This window comes from Perca flavescens, chromosome 2 (assembly GCF_004354835.1).
Source record: "Perca flavescens isolate YP-PL-M2 chromosome 2, PFLA_1.0, whole genome shotgun sequence".
Lineage (NCBI taxonomy): Eukaryota > Metazoa > Chordata > Actinopteri > Perciformes > Percidae > Perca > Perca flavescens.
The window spans coordinates 11,297,720-11,321,012 of NC_041332.1; the positions used below are offsets into that span (position 1 = coordinate 11,297,720).

General features: G+C 40.1%; 2 protein-coding genes across 3 annotated transcripts; both read right to left on the reverse strand.

Moving 5' to 3' along the window:
* Positions 1-525: 525 nt before the first annotated feature.
* soul5l (heme-binding protein soul5, like) lies at positions 526-8,367 on the reverse strand. Its single transcript, XM_028598842.1, has 7 exons — positions 8,117-8,367; positions 6,946-7,005; positions 5,744-5,825; positions 5,348-5,468; positions 5,116-5,255; positions 3,182-3,345; positions 526-2,629 (listed from the first exon to the last, which is right to left on the reverse strand). The coding sequence occupies exons 1-7, from the start codon at positions 8,152-8,154 to the stop codon at positions 2,140-2,142; spliced, it is 1,095 nt and encodes a 364-aa protein (XP_028454643.1). The 5' UTR covers positions 8,155-8,367; the 3' UTR covers positions 526-2,139.
* A 2,616-nt stretch (positions 8,368-10,983) lies between these two features.
* gpr108 (G protein-coupled receptor 108) lies at positions 10,984-21,682 on the reverse strand. Of its 2 annotated transcripts, none has more exons than XM_028598484.1 (18): positions 21,292-21,682; positions 20,463-20,582; positions 19,149-19,199; positions 18,764-18,882; positions 18,599-18,669; positions 16,269-16,465; positions 16,128-16,190; positions 15,925-16,026; positions 15,713-15,846; positions 14,646-14,721; positions 14,412-14,485; positions 14,207-14,324; positions 13,984-14,114; positions 13,335-13,378; positions 13,190-13,236; positions 12,625-12,708; positions 11,726-11,847; positions 10,984-11,448 (listed from the first exon to the last, which is right to left on the reverse strand). In XM_028598484.1, exons 1-18 carry the CDS (start codon positions 21,385-21,387, stop codon positions 11,361-11,363), a joined length of 1,737 nt encoding a protein of 578 aa, XP_028454285.1. In that variant the 5' UTR covers positions 21,388-21,682; the 3' UTR covers positions 10,984-11,360. The 2 variants fall into 2 exon arrangements, with proteins under 2 accessions (XP_028454285.1, XP_028454281.1); XM_028598480.1 differs by having other exon boundaries at positions 13,190-13,239.
* Positions 21,683-23,293: the final 1,611 nt, after the last annotated feature.

A 23,293-nucleotide genomic window follows, 5' to 3' on the forward strand; every position in this document is an offset into this window, starting at 1 on the left:
AAACAAGGAACCAAAAGCCACAACGCAAAGATGTGTGGTAAGAGCAGCTCCGCCCACAAATGACTGGCGGCTGCTCTGGTGAAGCACACATGAAGCACACTGGGTCCAGATGTGTGCCAATGTCGCTTGTTTTTTTACGATTTATTATTATAGACAATATTAAAGCTGATGATTATGTATATTATATTGGGGGGAATGGGATAAAGTTTGAAACAAGTTTGAAATGCAAACACAGTCCTTGAATCTGCCGTAATATTGTTTTGGGCCACTTGGGGTTGGTGCAACAAGCTAAAAATCAACATTTACCTCATAAACTTGTTTATACAAAGTGCCTACCTGGAGCATGTGCAAATTCCGTAGCCAATAATCAAGGACTGGAGAGGAAACTGACAAGAATGACTAGCAAGATCATTAAACAAGACTGGACAAAATTTGTTGTGAAGATATTCTTAACTAACAGCATTATTCTTGATACTACCTGATTGTGACAGAGTAAAGAATTTTCAATAATACAATCAGTCCAAAAAGAGTTTATGGTTTTTTTATTGCACCTTCCTCAGAAAACACAGTTTGTAGCTCAGAGACAGATAGATAGATTTATTAACTGATGTAACTTGTATTGCATTGGTTTATCAGGCGTGATTCTTTGGGATCTTTGGGGCAGTCCTTCCTGTCTAGATTAAGATAAGGGATTGTTGTGGACTGATTTTCTAGGTATAGATACACAGAAAAGTCATTTGGGCAGAATTGAGTAAGGGCCTTACTTTGTACTGTGTGCAAAAACTAAGTTAAGTTAAAGGTACCCTGTGGGATTTCCTTTGGAAACTAACATGTTTTGTTAACATCAAACATCTCTTACCAAAACCCTTTGTTTACATCCTTGAAGCCTGACAAACATGGTGAACGTATTTCCTACCTCATATAACATTTGGAAAGTGTATGAATCCAGCATTGTTTAGATATTCTTGCCATCTTTTTCTTCTTCACATTTCTACTTATTAGGGTTAGGTAATGGTCAACCCCGACTTAATTAATGAGACATTTTGGTCTAAGTAAGCAGGAATAAAAATCAATCTTGGTAAATATTAAATTTTTACACATAGGTTTAGAATTGTCTTGTGTGGATTAGACTTACTGATATTTAAAGATGCTAAAATATGTAAATTATTTTTATTGCTGAACTTTTGACAGTGAAATTAAGGGAAGATCTATCAACAAGCCACTTTCTGGTACATAGCATACTCTCTTATTAATAACCCTTGTGTCATAATCCAAGTTTTTATTCTTGTAAATATGTTCATTGAATTCTAGTAGCCCAAAAAAATCTAATCAAATTGGTTAAATGAATTGTAATCATTTAAAAATACTGAGATGGCAAATTGGCAAAACATAAGGCCATTCAATTTACAGGCACTTTTGAGCTGGGATACTTGGAAAAACGTTTTGATCCCAAGTTAAACAAAACTTCATAAACTACTATTATATAGAGCTATAAAGTATTAGCACTTAGGTTTAAGGCCACACCAAAGATCCCAATGCATGTGCACACTGAATTTATAATGATTCACCAATATGTTGCCACAAATATCATGAAATTAACTGACGTGACTCTAAACAGAGAGAAGAATTTTGTAGGATGTTATGGCTGTAAATATATAGTGGCACAAAAGAAATCAGTAATTACAGCATCATACTAACACACTATGATTGTTTAGTTTCCTCCGAGTTATTTTTTGGATTAAACCGATGTTAAACGGCATCTATCCCTGCCTTCCACTTTAGCTGGGTCAATCAACACGATAACCTTGAATTCTAACTTTCTAACTAATACATACATCTACTTAATTCAATAATGCAGCTGTATGATAAGCTCAAAACGACAAAGTGGACAGGCTTGTGTTTGCTGATACAGAAAGCTGCAGGTGCAAAGCTGTGATCGAACATATAGCTAAACACTAAGTGCCATAAGAAGGAGTAAGTGTAATACACAGGGATAGAGAGACTAAGGAGGAAGATAACAGCTTGTCTGTCTATCACACACTTTCACTCATTTTTCTGCAACACCTCCACTGCTTCTATTCTATTTAACTTCCATGTTAGTATACGTGGAATAGCTGCTCAAATCAAATGTGACTGTTGCTAATGAGCGTTGTCTGGCTCGGTCACAGGGTTACTGTCAGCTTGTGTATCCAGAGAGCTGTGGGCTGTGCTGTTCCACAGGGCGGCATCAGACTGGGGCTCCAGGGACGGGTTCACAGCGGCGGGGGTGGAAGAGTTGGTGGTCGGGTCCAGCAGGATCTGGGAGGAGGTGGGGGGATGGCTGAATGTGGCGTCAGCGGGCAGGTTGGATGAAGGACTAGGTGGAGCATTAGATGGGGGGAGAGATGGTGTGTCAGAGGGCGTTTGTGAAGAAGAGTTGGATCTGGCATATGAGGATAGGTTGGAGGGAGGGAGTGCGGGAGAATCAGAGAGCATGTGTGGGAGAGGGTCAGACGGAGAGTCTGGGGGGGAGTTGGTCTGAGTCGGCCGGGGTGTGTGCGCAGGGGTCGGCTCCTGTGGATCTGTGCAAACTGGCTCCCCTTCGGCCACATACCACACCTCATTATGCCTGTTCAACAGCTTCAAGGGACTACACACACACGCACGCACGCGCACACACACACACACACACACACACACACACACACACACACACACACACACACACACAGGTTACTTTAATCATAGAAATTTGTAATTTCAAAATACACATAGCGACAGTTATGCTGATTGGCTGAGGGCAATTTTAGGAATATAAATAAATCCTGCTCTGGAATATGAGCTCCCTGAAAGACAGTATTACAAGTTAACTCAGTTGTGACTATTTAAGTTTATCGTGGTGTTGCACCCGTTACATTTTACAGGAATGCTCAGAGTAGATTTGTGCACTTGTCATTTAAACATGGTTGCAATTGCAATGAGTTTAAGAGTTATGGCCCTTTATGTCAATTAGGCCACACCTAACCTAAAATAATTTGGTAGGCAATTATAGGAAAATGATACAGAATGTCAAAAAAAAAATTGGTAGGGGATGTCCAAATATATGTTCAAAACTTGGAGGACAATATTAAAGAAATAGTCGATTCCCATTAAACAAGAAGAATATTTCAAATGGTAACGTATTGGTGGACATGTGTGATACCTGTCATAGCCGACTCCATAGTGGTAACTGTGGTTGTAGGAGGCTCGAACTCTCCCCAGTTCTTTAGTCAGCAGGTGAGCGTGAAGCCTGGAGGTGACTGACAGCATCCAGCCTCCATAACTCCTCACATAGACATCCATCTCTGGCATCTCGGTGAAATACAGCTGTGCAGGAGACACAGATGCAACATTAGCAGTCAAACATTGACCCATGATGTATCACAGTAGACCGACAGAAAGGCATATAGGCAGAGAAAAAGCAAGGCAGCATAAAATACTGCTCCAAATACATAGATAACAACACACATGCAGAGTTTAAAGCAAAGACACATCAGAATAGGTCAAATTAAATATTGAGATCCTGGAAAAAGACACTTTGTAATCAAGCATTAAAAAGAAAATCAATACAGTGGAGATTTTTAGAGCCAGTATCCAATGGCTAATAGTAGAATTGCAGCTTAAAGCTTTACTTTTTTTTATATTAATGAACATCCGTTACATTCAAGCCATTGCCAAATGAGTTGATAAAAAACTAATAAGACTAGCACCTCCACACAACTCTCTCTGTATTTCTCATTGTGGCGGTTTAGAAATTGTTGTCGTCCGGTGACTTTCCTGCGCAGAAACTGGAGTGAAGTTGATTACCTCTTCTGAAGAGTCCATCATATTTTTTTTATTCCTCCGTGTCCTCCTTGGCTACTAGCAACTGCGTGAAGGAGGGGTGGGGGTGGTGCGCGATTACGTAAGGCGTTATTATGGATCCCACGTAACTTCTAGGAAAGTCCTGCTCTACGAAGCCGGCCGATTGGTTGGGGATAGGCATTGACCTCAAGTGCTTAAGGTTAGGATAGCCGATTGGTCAGGGGATAGGACCTGGACAAATCGGGTTATGTTACCTTGCGAAAGCATGGACGCCTGGCCAGTAGTAGTATGTAAATGCTACTGAAGGGCGGGTCTTGCCTAGAAGTTGCGCGGGTTCCATAATAACGCTTACGGAAGGCTTGTGTCATGTGGATGCAACAGTGGTGTTGTCATTACTTAGATCTCCTCATGGGGGAGACAGAAACTACGCACTATAGCTTTAAGACATCACGTAGCTCTTATTGTTGCACGTTTGAAAAGAAAGAAACAGATTTTTATTGTGAGAGTGTGAGACAATCTTAAAAATGTCAGAAAAGTACAGGGAGATCAAATTATTCCGATTTTGTATATATGACATATAATGAAAATATAATTCTAAATGGGCCGAATCAAGATGTGAATTCTTAATGTTATTTGTGATAATTGTATAGAGAGAAGGTGATAAGAGTTTGAACATAAGCAAACTGATCAAAACCATTATCTTGAACAAAAACTCTGGATGAAAAAAACTATTTCCTTAAATTTTGTAAAGGTGTGTGATGACTTAACGACTTAAAAGAAATATAAGATACATCAGATGAATGTCAGTCGTTGAGCTGAAACATGAACATGTTATGAACTATTGGTGTAATTATTTTATAGGTTAGTCTATAATTATGGCTAATCATGACAATATGTTCTGTTCTGTAAAAGTTAGTCTGTCATAGCCAGTACAGGAGGCACAATACAGAAACATGATTAGACAATAAGTAAGAATTAATTGATTTTGTAGATATATACAGCCAATTTCAGATGAATCAAATGTACATTTGCACAGACAGATAAAGGACAGCAGCACCGATGCCATCATAAGCCAGCATCATCTATTTCTATTCTGCTGAGCGAGTGAAAGCTGCACTAAATACTGCACACCCATCCATCTATCGATCTTAAATCAACGGTCAAATTACACACAGATACTGGGAGGATAAAAGCATTTCACCGCATGACTCACCAACACCGGAAAAGAAAAACTGCCTCACCCTGCACCTAAAGGCTTTTTCCTCCCACAGCCCTCACCCCGTGTCAGCTCACCTTTTCATTGGTGGGCGCAGGTGGCTTCTCCTGATAGGCTGCCGGCAGTGGGAAGTTGAGCGAGTAGATAGCCGGCTCCCACATCTTGGTTTCTTCTGGGATCTTGACCAGGACAGGGGCGGTCATCTCCATCTGGATGCCTGCCCACACACACACACACACACACACACCACACTTTTGAATACACTTTTGAATACACTTCTGAATGCTGATGCCTCTGTCCTGTCCTTACCTTCTTCATTGGTTCCAGTGATGTACTGGAACAGTCTCCTGAAAGCCATTGCTGCACCTACGCCCATAAAATAGGCTTCAGCATCTGTTGTAACCCAGCGAGTGGGGCTGTAGTGACGCACCTGAACACACACACACACACACACACACACACACACACGCACACACGCACGCACGCACACACACACACACACACACACACACACACACACACACACACACACACACACACACACACACACACACACACACACACACACACACACACACACACACACACACACACACACACACACACACACACACACACACACACACACACACACACACATAATTGTCTCAGAAGTAACAGCTTGATGGGAAGGTATATGTGCTGTTTGACTGGAGGTTCACTTACCTCATATTCATCTGTTTTGCAGACCAGCTGATATTCCAGACATTCCTTTGACTCGGTGCAATAGCTGGTGTTGGTACTCGGTCTGTAACAGAGTGTTAGAAAAATGATGCTTACTCATGGGAGCCACTGACCTTGCAAAAGCACAGGATGCATGCGGAGGAGATGCTGAGCCTGGCCAAAGATAAGAAGAAATCTACTGATTGTGTGAACCGTTTAACTAACTTGACTCCCTACTCCTTTAAAAAGCCACGGTTGAGACCACTCGTCAGTCATTTTCTGTACTTACACTGAGTGCTGTAAACTGACTCTGCTTGTGCAAGTAAAACAAGCGTAAATAAACAACTCCAGTGATTTTGTCAATTCTTCGGTAACTATTTCCAGTGACACAGAGTGTTAATAGAATTAATTTTATTATTTTTCTACATTATTTGGGCAAAAGAATGTGGACAGGGTTGTTTGGTCTGAGGCTGATTTTTATGCTTTGTGGCAACAGTTTGGTCCATAAAGAAAGGTTTTTATAAGTTTGGTGTGGAACAACTTGAATGGCCTGCACAGAGCTCTGACCCCAAACCTCTGGAGTCAGGCCGTATCACCCAGCATCAGCAGCAAGCAAGCAAGCAAGCAAGCAAGCAAACTTTATTCACATAGCATTTTTCAAAACAGACGTTACATGACTATACATTAAAATACAGAGAATTAAGTGTCTAACCAACAACTCATTTAATAGAGAAGGGCATGAAAATGTAAGGCCTTGTTTGTTAAAAGTAAAATCTAGGTAACTGTATTAGTGCCCAACCCGACTAATGCTCTTGTTGAAGGCTGAATGAGGAAAAATGCCACTGCAGGTTGAAAAATCTTGTTAAAAGCCTTCCTAGAAGAGCGGAGGCTGTTTTAGCAGCAGATTGAAGCGTGCCTGTAACTCAGCTGTTAGGAGTAATCATGGATCATAGGATTAATGGCCAACCCACTCTGTTTACATGTCAAACTGTTTCTTAAGCAAGATAATGACGTCCAAATTCCTCCCAATGTGGCAAGGGGAAAAAATTGATGTCACTTTTTATAGCCCATCATCACAAATTTTCCTCAAGGGGCTTTACAATCTGTACAGCATACGACACCATCTATCCTTAGACCCTTGATTTTTGATAATTAGTCACTTTTGGCCATGCATAGGCTACATTTATCTAAAACCATCCACTTACCCAACACTTCCTTCAGCAGAGACCACTAGAGCCAAAAACGCCAAGGCTGAGATGAAAGCCCTGAGGAAGGACACAAGTACACATTATACTTAATGTCAAACGCTCCTATAGTATAATAGAGAATCGACCAGGGGTGGATTATTTCCATTTTATGATACTTTATACTTCTGACTGCACAACATTTGGGATGGCAATTTTGTACTTTTTACTCCACAACATTTATTTAATAACTGTAGTTGCTTTGCAGATTCAGTTTAATACAAACTTTACATTAACTAATACATTATGATGATTATTGATTAAGCTACAGTCTATAAAGTAGCTGAAATTAGCTACCGGCATCAACAAAAATCATGGTTACACATTATTAATGCAATCAATAATTATAATCCAATAATAGTCTATAATCTATTAATCATAAATGGGCCATTCTACATAATGAGTACTTTTACTATTGCTACATTAAGTATGTTTTTATGTTAATAGTGCTGATATTTTTCAATGAAGAACGGGATAGACATCTAGTCTAAAAAATGAATGAAAATGCCAGAGGATAATTTTCCATTAGCAGATTGTAAAAGGCTTTGTGGATGTAGGCTGAGTCAGTCCGTGTGCTGCATTCCGGCGTTTGCACTGCAGAGATGAAATGGGACACGTTTCTGCTCTGAGCGACGCAAAGAGGAGAGAGAGAGAGGGAGAGATCTGCTGCATCATCAGGCTCGGCTTTCTCCAAACCAAAGGCGTTTTGAGGTCAAGGACAAACAGCCTTCGGTAGCTCATTATACCCCTTCAGCATAACCCCTTTTGACTGTTAAATTGAACCAAACACCGGATTTAAAAAGCCAAGAAATAAGGTTATTTAAGGTCGGGGTGAATTATCTCAAAATACAATTACCGGTTCACTTTTTATATACATCTACTGCAGCATGTATGTTAGCCTACAGCAGCATGTTCAATATTAAGCAAAAAAAACAAAAACTAATATGTAATTTCAATGCACGCACAACCGACCAACAATGACGCAAAAATCAACTTTACCTGTGCATGACGCTGCAGAAAAGTCGCTCATACAGACATCAGCTATATGGACAAACATTCCTGAAGAAATTTCTCCAAATCTACCTGAGCGAATTTGATTTCAAACTCGAAAAATATGAGGGCTGATACTCACATTGTCCCGGCCCCGTGTGTGTCCTTTCCACCTGCCATGGCAGCGCGGGGAAGAAGAGGAGGAGGAGGAGGTGGAGTGTGATGGAGTCTGCAGTCTGCTGCACTCTGAAGGCTCCGCTCAGTTTACTGCAGACTGCAGCGAGGACCAGCGTCCGCCTTTAAGCTCGCAGGAAGGGAGGGGCTGAGCTGGCACCAGCCTGCAAACTAATGGACCAACACTAGACACACATGCATGCTATGAGCCTGTTTGGTATACCGCGAGTTCACCTCCAGCGCTGCAGCAGTGGCATTAGGAAGTCTGCACTAGAGTCGGCCATCATTAATCCTTCCTATATGTTCAAACATGAGAGGATGGAGATGAGCAAGTCCCGGTGTGGGCTGTTTAAGGTCCGCAGTATTTTTTGCATAGTTTAGACAATATAGCAAAATTGAGCAACATTTTGAGTTATAATGGGAGATGCACGCTCTATAACAAAAAGCTGCCTTTAAAAGGGACAAGCCACCCGTTGGCACATTCTAGTTCTAAAGTAAAACATTATGCATATTTGAAATTTTTGTCTGAAAGATTTTCGGATTGTATTACCATTTATTTAGAAATCAATTAGTAAACTTTGGTGTAGGGCTAAATATTTAATGAACACATTCATTCATACATCTTTGGGGATTTTGTCATCCTGATTGTCTACTGTAATTTGATCATATTGGTCCATTCTGTACACAGGCATGTATCACATGTCTGTCCTGGGAGAAGGATCCCTCTTCAAGGAAAGAAAGAAATCTTAGGGAAAACAACTGTTAAATAGTTGTTTTTTGGGAGGTTTTCCTTTTCTTAATCGAGGGTCTCAGTACAGAGGGTGTCATATGCTGTACAGAGTGTAAAGCCCTTGTGGCAAGTTAGTGATTTGTGATATTGGACTATAAAAACAAGGTGTGAAAAAGGTGTGAACTTAGACATACTGTCTCTTTAAGGGGTACCCAAGTCAACTGTGTTTACACACCAAAATTAGTTGACTTATTTTGGGAGGTAGGCCTACCACCTGTGAAGACATAAAAGAATAATTGGTATTGAGATTGATTCTTTAATGAAAAGCCTGTGTTAAAAACTGGGGGTGTTGAGCTTGAATAACAAGGACATATACCAGGCAAAGTGGGCTGAACAAAAAGTTGTTATAAAAATGCATTATGGGATATAGAATTATGCAGTTTATTTATTTATTTATTTTTAATTTTGAGCCATATTAGTGACTAAAACTAGCCTAGAAATCTAGACGCACCCTAGTGGCAGCACATTGATTTATGTGGGTCTGGCTTGTCAAGCTAGACTAAAACTAGAATGTATTGGCCTTTGTTGCATTGATTGACTGCTCTTCTTTAATACATTCCACATATTTATGGAAATGAAATATTACATTGCTAGTTTTCCGCAAAAAAAAAAAAACATTGCTTAAAGACATACACGCAACAGCTTTGTTTGAGACCTTTCCAGGACACCAGCTTTATTGTGACAGTTCATACAACCATCAAACAGCCCTCTGTAACAAGCACAAAACCTTTTCTGCTCAGCTGTTTACTAACTGTTAATGCCAGTCCGCCCGGGTACACGACGCGAGAGCCTGGAGACCCCTTTGGTAAACCCTGTGTAGCTCTGCCATACGTGTACAGGAGTGTCTGTGGTTAAATCGCAGTAGTCTATCCTTCATTCCTCATATTTACTCCTCCCCTCCGTCTAATAAGGGAACACAAAACATCTCATTCAAACTGAACCTTTGTCATTACTGTCCGAATCCCTGTCTATAAAACGTCTATGCAGTTCTTATGTCATGTCTTGTGCCTCCTTTTGTAGCAACAGTCTCTGTAAATTATTTACAAATGGCCGTCTAACCTGTCCGGCCGCACACGTTTCCTGATCCTTCACCAATAGGTCATCAATAATTAATAAAATAAACTTCACATCAAGAGCGAGAAGGTAAAATCAAAAGCAGACAAATTCAAAAATGATCAGTTGGGTCACTCCTTTGCCCAGATCGGCACAGCGTTGCCCAAAAGAAATAAAAATAAAAATAAAGCAAGGCCGTCATTGAACACAAATAGGACCACTGCTCTGGCTATATAAATAGAGACTGAACCAACAACCACTAAGAGACCCACGTGTCACTATCCGGGCTTAATTCACAGAGAAGGGAGTTGACCTCAACCACTAAAGCACTAAATTACAGCAGCAGTCCATGTGACGGACTTACCTCTCCAACATAAACAATAATACTGAAATCAAAAAATTTCAATATGCAATAAGTGAATATATTGAAATATACAACCTCCTCCATATATTTCAATGTATATATATTATATATATATATATATATATATATATATATATATATATATATATATATATATATATATGGGGAAAATAGTAACATATACTGTACTGTGTGTGGTGATGAATATGTAATTTGTAACGACTGATGGGCCATTACTGACTCCTTTAATAGTGGGAAGAAGAAACATGTTAAGATTGTTGCTTAAATTTTATACCAATTAGCCTTTTACCTGAGTACGGGCTATTGTCTCCAAAGGGAAGAAAAAAAACCAAAAACAATTGGTGTTAAACCTTGTGTTTTCTCAAATTCACACACGTGTACTCACACCACACAGAAAAAGGTAAAACTAAGAGGCTCGCAGAAGTACCTTTTTAAATAGCAGATATAAACACACCCAAAAGCAAGTCTTTCTGTAAAATGATAATTATCTTTGGAGAGAAAGAAACAACAAAGAGAGAGAGAGAGAGAGAGAGAGAGAGAAAGAAAGAAAGAAAGAAAGAAAGAAAGAAAGAAAGAAAGAAAGAAAGAAAGAAAGAAAGAAAGAAAGAAAGAGAGAGAGAGAGAGAGAGAGAGAGAGAGAGAGAGAGAGAGAGAGAGAGAGAGAAATAAAAACTAAATAACATCAGAGCTCCTTTCCATGTTTTCACCCATGTGACAGGAGCTCGTCTCCTTCTGAAACCTTACAGAGTTTCTGGGTGGAGTGTTCCGAGGGAATGGAGAGCGTCCAACAAAGTCAAGTCTTTTTTTCTTTTTCTTTTTTTTGCATAGCCAGACAGTGGACACGACCGCTGCAACCACTCTAAGAGTTTCAAAAGGAAAGCCGTCACTGGGGGTGGGGAGCCTTGGTCCGTGTGCACCCCTTTGTACAAGCTGGCCTGGGGATGTTTAGTGGGTCTCCCCCCCCCCAAAGATGCCGCTTCCCACTCACAAGGTGGACTCTTTCTGGTGCTCGCGTCCGTTACAGGTTTTCTGGACTTTGGAAATGCCCTCCAGTGCACCTGACTCAGTCATTCTGGACACAGGGAGAAACAGAGAGGAGCAACAGCACTTCAAATAAAGAACATTTTAACTTGGATCAATCCTTTGTACCTCAAGTTTGCAAATAAAAAAAGCCTTATTCTGCCTTATTCTCAGAGTGAATACTGCTATATATAGTTATACGCTGCTATATAAAAAGGAAGCCATTTTACTTTCACTACAGCCTGTTTAGACAATGTTTAAGACATGTAGTGCCATAAGCCTTAAAACGTGCCATAAAGGGAGTAAAAACGGGTAAGACGTGTGCTTACACTTCATCCATCTCTACGTCCTCCTCATCCAGGGGAAGCTGAAGGTAGGGGTTGTTGGACGCTGGTCTGAACTTGTAGCCCGTCAACACAAAGAAGATCAGAGTAGACACCTCCACCAGAAACTGAAGGAACATGAGAGGGTGTGTGTGTTTAATGACACATGGTAGACAAATATTAAAACATGGGCATCAATGATCAAGAAGAATACTGCTCACAGTTAACCTGAAGTTCAACAGATGCCAATAGCTTCTAGCTAACAGCTTCTAGCGTTCTCCCTATTGCTTGCAACAGACCATTTAAACATGAATTCCCTCTGCAGTTACTTATTCTTAAATTGATATACAAAAGGTTGCATGATTTCTTTTGTAATCCTCATTCTTTTATCTAGTGCAATTCCTTTTATTACATGTATTTTATTTCATAATAGGGCATGTGCAATAATAATATCAGGGCCTCTGCAATCTCTTCTCAACCAAGTGGACAATCTCCATTTTATTTTCCTGTCCTAAAGTACATTGTTGTCTTGTTATGTATTGTACTGTACGGTCTACTGTTACAAACTGAGTGATATTTAATGCATGCAGAGTTTGCACGCAGCTGTTGTCAGCACTTTTTACACAAGACAAATTTCCTTCGGGACAATATAGTTTATCTTAATCAGTGAAGCCTAAAACATTTTCTCCCTCCAACATCCTATCATCTGGTGTTCCTAATTATTTGCTGATTAATAAAGGGCTGTGAACACGTAATGTGTTTGCAAACGTAGTCCTGGCATACATCCAAGTACAACTTCCAGGTATTTATTGAGTCAGCGCAAGGTACAGGTGGTCTTTGATCTTACAAGCACTCATTAAAAGTAATAAAGTCAGATTGTTATTGTACATTGTCGGTTTTCTTACCTCATACAACCACTGCCACTGGAAAGGCATAGTGACCTTAAGCAGAATGACTATGATCCTTGTAAAGTAGATATAACACACAATCTAAAAAGAAGAAAATAGAATTAAAAAAAATAAAAATAAAATTACATAAAGTTGATAGTCGGGTGCTTGAACTAATGCCGTTTTTAATTTAAACTGAATCTTCCACTTACTATCTTGCTCAAGCTTAGTAAAACTTGCTTTGTGTCAAAGTACAATGGTATGCATTGTGAAAAAGGCCAAACAGTATGGGATTGTTCGCAAAGACGTTTTGTTCTGGCTCTGCTGCGATGACTCTGCTGAATGAGAAGCCTATAGTGGCCATACGTTGTGACTCAGTATAATTCATTGTAAGAAGAATGCTCGGCAACATATAATAAAAACATGCCTGATAGAAGAAAACATGCGCGCAATATCAGCAACAACAACTTCAGTATTAAATGTTTGCTGTCAATTTTATTTTCTCTGGCAATCTAATAATGGTCAGCTCTTGTAGATGGTCAAGGACAGAACAAAAATACTGCTGAGCTGAACTCCTTCTTACCATGACATAATAATGCCGGAAGAGCTTGAGCTTCTCCAAATTCATGGCTGCTGAAAAAGATATGGACCAAATTCAAATTAAAAAACAAAATACAATCTCTACAACTTTATGAAACATTTTGGTTGTTACCGATCAGTATTCTGACCTTTGCCGTCGGTGCTAGAAGCCTCCTGTAGGTGACGGATAGACCTAGAAAGACAGGTATGTTTGAGAACTACAATTACATCTGCACATAGACGCAGAATGTTATTTACTATTATGGGTAAACTTGCATGCATGATCCATGTAATACTTGTTAGATGAATGTTTCATTGCAAAAAAGAAATCAACCTATGAGTTTGTAATTTTATACTTTGAGATATTGGACTGCAGTTGTTTTTATTGCTATTAATGATGTGGGTTTGCTGCTAAGAGGGGAACCTACGCCATGGCTCAACTTAGCTATGACTGGTGGTACAGACATTAAGGACAAGGTGCATCTCTGACCACCTACTTTCAAGTATTACTTTTGGTCTTCAGGCAACCTTACCGCTTTCGTACTGCTGTCAGTAAGTTAAATTTATTCCTTTTTCCTACAATCTGCATTTAAAATGGGGCTCTTTGGATGCTATATGGTTCCCAAAGTGCCCAATTTTACAATAAAGATCCTCTTATCTCAACTAGCCTGTGTGGAAACAGCCAGCCGCTTATACATCACTCTCAAAACTAGTCTCAATTCAAACTTTCAATGGATTTTTAAAATGGAAAATGTAACTGATACAAACTAGACAGACCACACACACACACACACTGACCAGACAACAGGGAAAAGGATGGCTCCGCAGCAGATGAGATCGACCAGAAAAAGGATCTCCTTCCACAGATAATATTCACTGGAGCCTTCCTCCGTAGACTCGATGATGATGAGGGCGACATTAGCCAAGACCTGGAGGATAAAGCGTGAGTGGGTCACCAAAACAAATTCACTGAGTGTAAATAACCCCACACAACTACTGTGCCTCATGCACACACACACACCTGCAGAGGGATGACAATCATGAAGATCTTCTTTTCCTTGTCAGACAGGATGTATTTAACGAAAGCCCAGCCGGTGCCAATCAGTACCAGTGTGATGAACAGGAGTGCCCCCTTGAGCCTGGAAAAGTACATAGAATACAAACTGTAAAAACAAAAGTAGTCTTAAATTATATTACACTTCATATCCTAAAAAAAGTATACTTACAGGTGTGTGATATAATACATGACGGCCCAGCCTTCAATAGGATGCCCCTTAGTGTTGATGAAGTGATAGTTGATCTGAGAGAGACAGAAAGAGAGAGATTCCATAAAAGACAAAGAATCAAGGTGTGAGCACAGCGAGCAGTATACAGACAGAATAAACAGACATAACAATAAAAGTCAAATACAAGCATGAGATAGAAGCCAATATTCTGCGCAGTGGTGACGGTGTACTTACACTATGGAAAACCAATGATGTGGCCTTGGTGAAGGCCAGTGCTGCCATCAGCCAATGGATCTTAAACACGCTGTACCTGTTAAAAAATAAATAAATAAATAAAAAGATAGTATTAAAATAGTACCATTACAGTGATCGATGAGATGTCACGTCATAGCCGGGAACACACAGTTGTAATTCATATTTAAAAACAACTGCATTCCATTTAGGTGAGCTAGTCCCAGGCTCCTTGCGGTGTGCATGCTGACTCGCTGGCATGGTTTACTGGGACACTTAATGGAATGGAGTCTTAAAGGACGAGTTAAAACATCCTTCCCCTGAACAAAACGAAATGGACATTGTTCCTGTCGGTAAACAGTAATAATTTTGGGAATCCATTAACTTTTCATCTAATGTCCAAATACAAATAAAGAAGCAGAAAGCTAGAAAAACATTGTCGGAGGAACAGAGAAAGGAAACGGCAGACTGACCGAGCGAGGAGTCAGACACGAGTAAACATCGGACCTGCGTTTTCAGAATGGCGAGAACTGACCCAAACAGAAGCCTGCGAATCTGATGCTGACCTGGCGTTCTTGCTGTTGCACTTGTAAGTATCTTTGGGATAAACTGTGTTTAATCTTTGTATTTCTTGTTATTGTAACCTGTTGTGATGTTTGCTATCGTCTGTAAAGGTTTTTTATTATGATCGCTGTCTGTTACGGGCTTACTAGCTAGCTTACTAGCTGTCTACCTCAGTGGTACCTCAGTTTGCCAGCAAAGCTGTAGGGGGAGCTCTATAATCTCAAAACTGCATAGTGCCCCTTTAACACGCTAAACTAAGACAGTGAACATGATAAACATTATACACACTACATTGGCATGTTAGCATTGTCATTGTGAGCATGTTAATATGCTGCTGTTAGCATATAGGTCAAAGCAACACTGTGCTTGAGTACAGCCTCACAAAGCCACTAGAATGTAGTTATAATGACACTGACAAAAGGGATTTGGCATCTTTAAATAAGGAAGCTGCAAGATCCTGCTACACAATACTGTATTTGTGTCAGTGTGCTAGCATGCATGTGTACCTGTGCTTCATGAGTGTGTACACCCAGACCATGGCAGCAGTGAAGAAGAATCCAGCCATATAAATGTAAAGGCGAGACAGAGGAATTTCTGCTGCAGACAGGAAGCCGCCGGGATTCACCTCTGTCACTTTCACCTGCAGAGGATATATTCAGGTTAACACGTGCACACACCTGAGCATGCATGCATGCTAACACAAACACACTCAACTTACAGAGAACGAGTAGGGTAATTTGATTCCAGGCATCCTGTTCTTACAGTAGTGGAACTTGAGGCCGTACAGACCCTCCGCCAGCGAGCCGACCACCATGTGGAACTGTGGAAGAGGGACGGAGATAACAAATGTCATGCAAACCGTAAAGCACATCAAAACACGGTTCACATCACACATAACGGTTAAGAAAAAGGTGTTCTTACACTGAAGTTGTAGGAGCCGTTAACTTTGTCCAGAGCCAAAGTCAGTTGTTTGATCTTCCCAAGCTAGAAGCAAATACAGATTAGAAACCGATTTTATGAATAGATGACACAAACAGAAACAGGCACACAAACACCTTTTACCTGGAATTCTGTTTCTCCCACTTCCGGCTTTTCTTCTTTCTGAACTTCTTTATTCGGCTCCACAGACTTATCATCCTTTTTGTCCTGATTCAACTTATTATCTGAGTCATCTGCTTTCTCGTCCCCATTTGTTGATGGTTTATTCTCAGTTGGCACATTGTCAGCATTAGCAGGTTCCTCTCTGGTTTTCCTCAGACCTGCAGAAAGAAATGCAGGTAAAGGACACACCAAACTACCCCGTCATATTCCTTGGGTTTCACAAAATGCTGGTAGAAATCAGTCGTGATGGGACGTTTGACACAGAGGCACCGAAGCTTGTATCACTCCCGCAAAGCGCACTGGCTCGAGACAGTGTTGGAGCTTGTGTCGAATTGAAATAAGCACGTGACTGACGACGTCGGAAGCTTCAAACGTCACTGAAACTCCGGAAGGGTTTCTGGATTCATGTCGCTGCGTGCTTACCGACGGCCCATTACAATTTACTGGAACATCGTGGGGGTTTATGAGTGTGGCTTACTTACATACGGCTGTACCTAATTATACGTAGCGGTATAAGGTAGCATTGTTGCTGCAGTGTATTGAATCCATATTTAGCCTAATTACACATACTTCCATTCAAATCCTGATCACAGTAGTTTATATTATTTGGAGATGCACCAATAGACCGGCCGGTGACCGGAGTTGGCCAGTTTTCACGTGCTCGGCCATGACCGGGGACTGGCAGGTCAGTCTGACCTATGCCGATTTCATGCCGGTCAATGCTACGATTAACTGACAACATAAGTTATACGAGTTACAGTTCTCAAGGACGCACGCACACACACATGGACGCACACGGACAGCACGGTCTCTTTTTCCTTTCTCTCAACTTTTCCGCCGTGTGTCGCGCGTACCCGCTCGCGGTGTGAAGCGCGTGTCGGCGCTATTCTCGCACATGTAGGGAACCTCGTGAATTAACCTGCAACGTGTCAGCTGTTTGGAAATTTGTGTGTGCAGAAGATAACAAGTTTGCAATATGCAACACCTACAAGGAAAAAGTAGGGCGTGGAGGGACGACACCAAAAACCAAAATCACATTTTTCTCGGCTGGATATTGGATGTGAAAAGAAGGAAATGATTCTAACATTGCACTTTAGATGTGTGTGAATTTCCCACACCAGGAGAAATTTATATAGTTCTATTTTATAGTGATCCATTATCTGTTCATAAAATGTTCTATTTTCTGTGCAAAATGTTCTATTAAAGTAAAGATAGAAAATAAATATTTGTGTGTGCTGTAAAGTGGTTAGAAAAAAATGAAATCGGCTAAAATCAGTATCGGCTGGCCTAACTCAAAGAAAATTGGAATCGGCCTAGAAAGTTGTAATCGGTGCATCTCTAGTATATTATAATGTTATATTCAAACATTGGCTTTATATTTTTAATTCCGTCATGTCATGTTGTTTAATCCAAGTTCAGTCATGTCATGCCATATGCATGTGTCCATTCCATCTCTCCTATGTTCATGTTGTCAGTGTTGGGAAAGTTCACTTTCTACATGAACTAGTTCAAAGTTCAGTTCACACATTTTAAAATCAACTAGTTCAGTTCATACTTCAAAATTTTGAACTCAGTTCCAGTTAATTCATAGTTCTTTTTTTTTTTTCCATAGGTTTCTTCAGTTCAATGTGCCGTTTCAGGTTCACCGACCTCATAAAACTCGTTTAAATGATCATACGAAGCCTTGCTGCTTCGTTGCCTCCATGCTGCTTTTTGTTTTGTTGACGCATGCGGCGGTGTGACACTGGTGGCTGGTGTTGCCAGATTGGGTGTTTATTCCACTACATATTAAGGCCTGTTTACGGTGTGTTTTAGCCGGGTTTTCGCTTGGAAGGCTCTATAGAAATCTGGCACCCTATTGAACGAAGTTAAACTGAGAGAGCGTGCCGTTCACAGACACCAGAATGAACGAGTTCACAGTCCAGTCAGTTCATGGTCGCCCAAAATATGAACGAGTTCATGAACTATCGTTCAATGAAGGCGTTCAGGCACAACGCTGCATGTTGTAAGCTTGGTTTGGCTGTGCCGAGTTCATAGTCGCTGTCATTTCTGCTGACTGACCACCAGATGTCACCGTGTTGTCTTCGATGCTTCGGATCATTTCGTGACACAATCAGGAAGAAGCTTCAGAGGCTTCCTTCACCCATCACTAGAATTCAGCCATTTTTAAATTCTCACAGGATATTTCAAAGTAAAGTCTGTTTAAAATGATTCCTTCATTCATTATGGTGCTTAAATATTAAAGTGAAGCAAAACACTGATTGATTTTGTAAAGTGTGAGCAGCACTGACCTTTAGGCACTTCAGCCTTTGGCTTTCCTCTCAAGATGTTGTCTTGTTCACCCATAGCTCTCACATTGACACTACACAAACACACATTGCATAGTCATCGATCAGATTAGGCTGCCAGGGCACAGCAATACACACGTCTGAACACTGATGCTGAACCATACACACCTGAGTGCGTTGAAATCAATAAAGAAAAGAATGAGAGGCTCGGTGCTGGTCAACGTTGTGGGAGGCTCGGTGCTGGTCAACGTTGTGGGACTCAGTGGGCATTGCTCTGTCTCTTTTGCCTGTGGGAAAATAAATAAATCACAAAAAAAACAGTTAAATGATCACATTTGAACAGCCAATCTCACATTTCACCACTAAACTTACCCTGAAATATCTTTAATGTAATACATCAGTATCTTAAATTTGTTCAATTTATTACATAGGACATTAGACAAAAGCTTTCATTGACAGCATAACAGTGTGACTATTTAAAACAAGTATGAAAATAACTGATGATGAATGAAATGTAATTTTCTATAGAAATATTGATAATTGATGTACTCACTGTGTAGGAAACAACTTCATTCAAATGTGACCTGGAGAGGCTGAAACCAACCTAAAGAGAGATAATAAAATAAATGATTATTTCCAGTATAAATACAATATTTCACTGTGTCATCGTTCAACACCCCATATATTATAACACTGGCTCCATTTTATAGCTCCCTTTATAGTAAAATAAGCAGTCAAAACACTGCAGGTGAAACCATTCATGGCACAAGCTAGAATGCAAATTAGTAAGTAGTTGTGATTCTTGTGTTGTGTTAGATGGCCTGGCACTGCTGCTGGAAACACTTAATCACTTCAATAAATTGACCGCCCACTGTGCACTTTGACTACTCGAGACAAAAACTTTAATATAAAATGGAGTTTATCTCAATTCTCCAACTTAAACGGCTAAGTGATAAATGACATGGGCTTAATGATGTTTATATTTGATGAATAATGTAATGTTCATAAGGGTTAGTAAAAAAATTAAGGATGCGGATCCAAGAAGCTCTTTATTCTAAGTAGACAGCCCATTATCAGTGCCATTGTTGGAAAAAAAAAAAATTGTCGTTTTTAATTTATTCATTCAATTCAATTTATTCATATCAAATGCTCATTCATATTCTTCACTTATCAAAAGAAGCAATGTTGCTACACTGTTCTAATACTTTCAACAACCATTCAGTTCTCTCAATTCATGCCTTACTCCCCCATGTTAGATAGATCAATACTTTATTCATCCCGAGGGAAATTTTAGGCATCCAGTAGCTTAGACAAACATAACACAACAAACACACATATATCTCACATGTTGGGTGAACCAATCCATAAATAATGTGATGAGGCTGAACATTGATGAGAATCATGGAACATCTGAAGACATAAAGTACTACATATCAAACTGCAGACTACCTTACTGTCGCATTTTATTACACTGTTTATGATCTTCATGCGACAACTTGTTAAGAGATTTGTTTTCCTATCACATTCCATGTTTTCCGTATCACATGAGTCACATGGTCTGATGACATTATCAGCATGATGATTGACTGGCCAGTTGGCTTTATCCCTCTGTAAAGTGCACGTGCTGTTTAATAGACATTCCGAAAGATAATCAGGGTAAACTGTAGGATTATGTAAAGGATAAGGCTGGCCTTGCTGTATATTTAGCTTATGCTCATGCTTGAACACAAATATTAATTGATCTCAGCTTGCAATTCTTCCTTTTCATTTACTCAATAATAACCATTTTGAGAACCTCCACCTTCCACCTGTTGTAAAATCAACTCTCACAAACATACACACGTACAAAAAAACAAAAACTTCTTACAGGGTGAGAACTGTAGTTCACCACCTGGTCTGGAAGGCGCAGAGAAACCAGGTTGACATCCAGAGTCCCGTTAGCATAGAAACCGAAGGTGTTGATGTCGACGGAAAACCGAGTTTCATTCTGGGAAGAAGATCAAATAAAAAGTGGGAGAGCTGAGCGGTTGTGGTGAACGGTTAAGTCATTGAACAGTTGCAGCTCATGTTCACTAGCAAACAGTGGTGGAAAAAGTATTCAGATATTTTAGTGAAGTAAGGGGAGCAATACCACACATCTATCACTTTCACGTTGCAGCTGGTAAAGGCGTGGATCATTTTAATTACTCGATATACTGCTATGGTAGCTTAACACTGTCATTAATAATACTTTAAAATGTATTAGTTGATTCATATTTTGTATTAATATCCAAATCTAAATTAACCTAAATCTGCAAAGTAACTTTAGTTGTCAAATACATATAGTGGAGTAAAAAAAGCACAACATGTGCCTCCAAAATGTAGCTAGTGTAGTAACGTCAGAATTGTAAAGTAACAGAAAATGGAAATACTCGAGTAAAGTACAACATTTTTAAGTTACTACTGTAGGTTACATTCCAATACTGCTAGCACATGAGCTCCTATACCTGGTATCATCCTCAGAAGTTATGTTGTATTACTTTTATTGACACCTAGTTTTATTATCACAACAACACGACACCACATTTGGATTACCGTCTGTCAAAGCTAATTAAAGCATACTAGCTAGCTAATAAAATGCCCAACCAGCGTAGCTGCGACTCTACGTTAGCTCCCTAGCTAACATAGCTACCTCTTATTTGAGATAGTCGCCTTACCATCAGGGTGAGCGAGTGTATTCTCGCCTTGCACCCAGCCAGCAGTAGTAGGAGTAAATATCCAGCCAAAACACAACCTCTGTGCGCCACAGCCATTGCCAACTTGCTAACGGTGACCAACTGCTTACGTTAGCAAGCGACAATCTTGCCAGATGGCTAAAGAGCAAGCTAGCAAGCAGCCTAAACGGTATAACGGAGGTAAATTACAGTGATGTTGATCGTTAAATCCAGTGTATCGGTTCTTTAATTGCGTCGTTTATAAACAAATTATAAACATTTATGTAATGTTTTTCGGTTCTTTTGTGCTTTCATAGCATAGGTAGGTGGCAATCTGGCTTCCGGGTCTCGAATCAAGAACCAAACATTAAGCAAGGTGCAGACAAATACGTCATGCTGCTGTAAGCTTACATCCGGTAGAGACAGTGGCATAGATATGATTCAGAAGTCGAAATGGTGCAAGTACAGTGATTTATAAAAGCTTTATACACAAACAACACACAATCGTGTGTTATTTATTTGTCACACAATCGAGTTTTTCATTTCCCTTCCACAAAAAGTACTACTCCTTTACTTGTTGGCCTAGATTTGGTCACGTGGATCAGTTTTTTAACAGAGAGCTTCCGGCTGAAGTTGTTGCATGAATGTTCCTCCACGTCAGAAGTCTCATGTTGTCTGCAGAGTGATGTTTGACATGTTCGACATGTGGTGACCTTCGTGGTGACGTGGAAGTAAAGTTATTATATATAGATATATATCTAAAAAAAAAAGAAAAGAAAAGAAATATATATATATATATATATATATATATATATATATATATATATATATATATATATGCAGTTCAATGTCTTATTGTACTCTGAAATGAAAGAATAGAACAAATAAATTAATAAATAACTGAAGTTAAAAAAGAAATTAATAATTATAAATCAATTTATAAACCAAAATGTATTCTAAATATTTGACTCGTCAAAGTAGCCCCCTTTGGCAGATATAACAGCTGAACACACTCGTGGCATTCTTTCTACAATGGAAATCAACAGTTCTTCCCAACTCTGTTGCAGAAGTTCCCATAAATGTGTGGCACTTGTAGGTTGCTTTGCTTTCACTTTTCTGTCCAGTTCATCCCAAACCAGCTCAATGGGGTTTAAAGGTCCCATGACATGGTGCTCTTTGGATGCTTTTCTATAGACCTTAGTGGTCACCTAATACTATATCTGAAGTCTCTTTCCCGAAATTCAGCCTTGATGCAGATTTACAGCCACTAGAGCCAGTCCCACAATGAGCTTTTTTGAGGATGTGCCATTTCTGTGCCTGTAGCTATTGAGGAGGAGAGTGGGAGGGGCAAGGTGGAGGGTGGGGGTGTGGCCTTGACCTACTGCCACTTTGCTCATTTGAAAGCCACGATGTCTCTCTCTCATGGGGTGGCCAAATTCTCTGGGCAGGCAACTCAGAGAAAGGGGAGGTAACCTTGCTCCTTATGACCTCATAACAAACAGATTCCAAAACGGCTCATTTGAGCTTTCATTTACTCAAAGGCAGAGCAGGATACCCAGGGCTCGGTTTACACCTATCACCATTTCAAACCCATTGTGGACCATAGACAGGCTGGGGGAACGCATATTAATGTTAAAAAACCTCATAAAGTGAAATTTTCATGCCATGGGACCTTTAAGTCTGGTGACTGTGCTGGCCACTCCATGTTTTTAAGCTTACCATCTTGTTCTTTTTTGCTAAGGTAGTTCTGGCAAAGCTTGGACTTATGTTTTGGGTCATTATCTTCATGTTCATACTTGCTGTAGGATGAACCCCTGACCAACTAGGCGCATACCAGAGGGTACTGCATGGCGCTGCAAAATGCTGTGGTAGCCGCTTTGGTTCAGGGTGCCTTTCACTCTCTACAAATCACTGACCCTGGATCCAGCAAAACAGCCCCAGACCATCATGGTTCCTCCTCCATGTTTGACAGTTGTTGTCACACACTGAGGAACCATCCTTTCGC

Coding starts and splice junctions, on each gene's coding strand:
- gpr108 (XM_028598480.1), bottom strand. CDS start 21,387: ATGGCTGTGGCGCACAGAGGTTGTGTTTTGGCTGGATATTTACTCCTA. Junction 18,883..19,148: donor ATGAAGTTGTTTCCTACACA/GTGAGTACATCA, acceptor ATTTTCCCACAG/GCAAAAGAGACAGAGCAATG. Junction 11,449..11,725: donor GACGTAGAGATGGATGAAGT/GTAAGCACACGT, acceptor CCCTGTGTCCAG/AATGACTGAGTCAGGTGCAC.
- soul5l (XM_028598842.1), bottom strand. CDS start 8,154: ATGGCAGGTGGAAAGGACACACACGGGGCCGGGACAAT. Junction 7,006..8,116: donor ACACACGGGGCCGGGACAAT/GTGAGTATCAGC, acceptor GTCCTTCCTCAG/GGCTTTCATCTCAGCCTTGG. Junction 3,346..5,115: donor CTGCGCCCACCAATGAAAAG/GTGAGCTGACAC, acceptor TCTCCTGCACAG/CTGTATTTCACCGAGATGCC.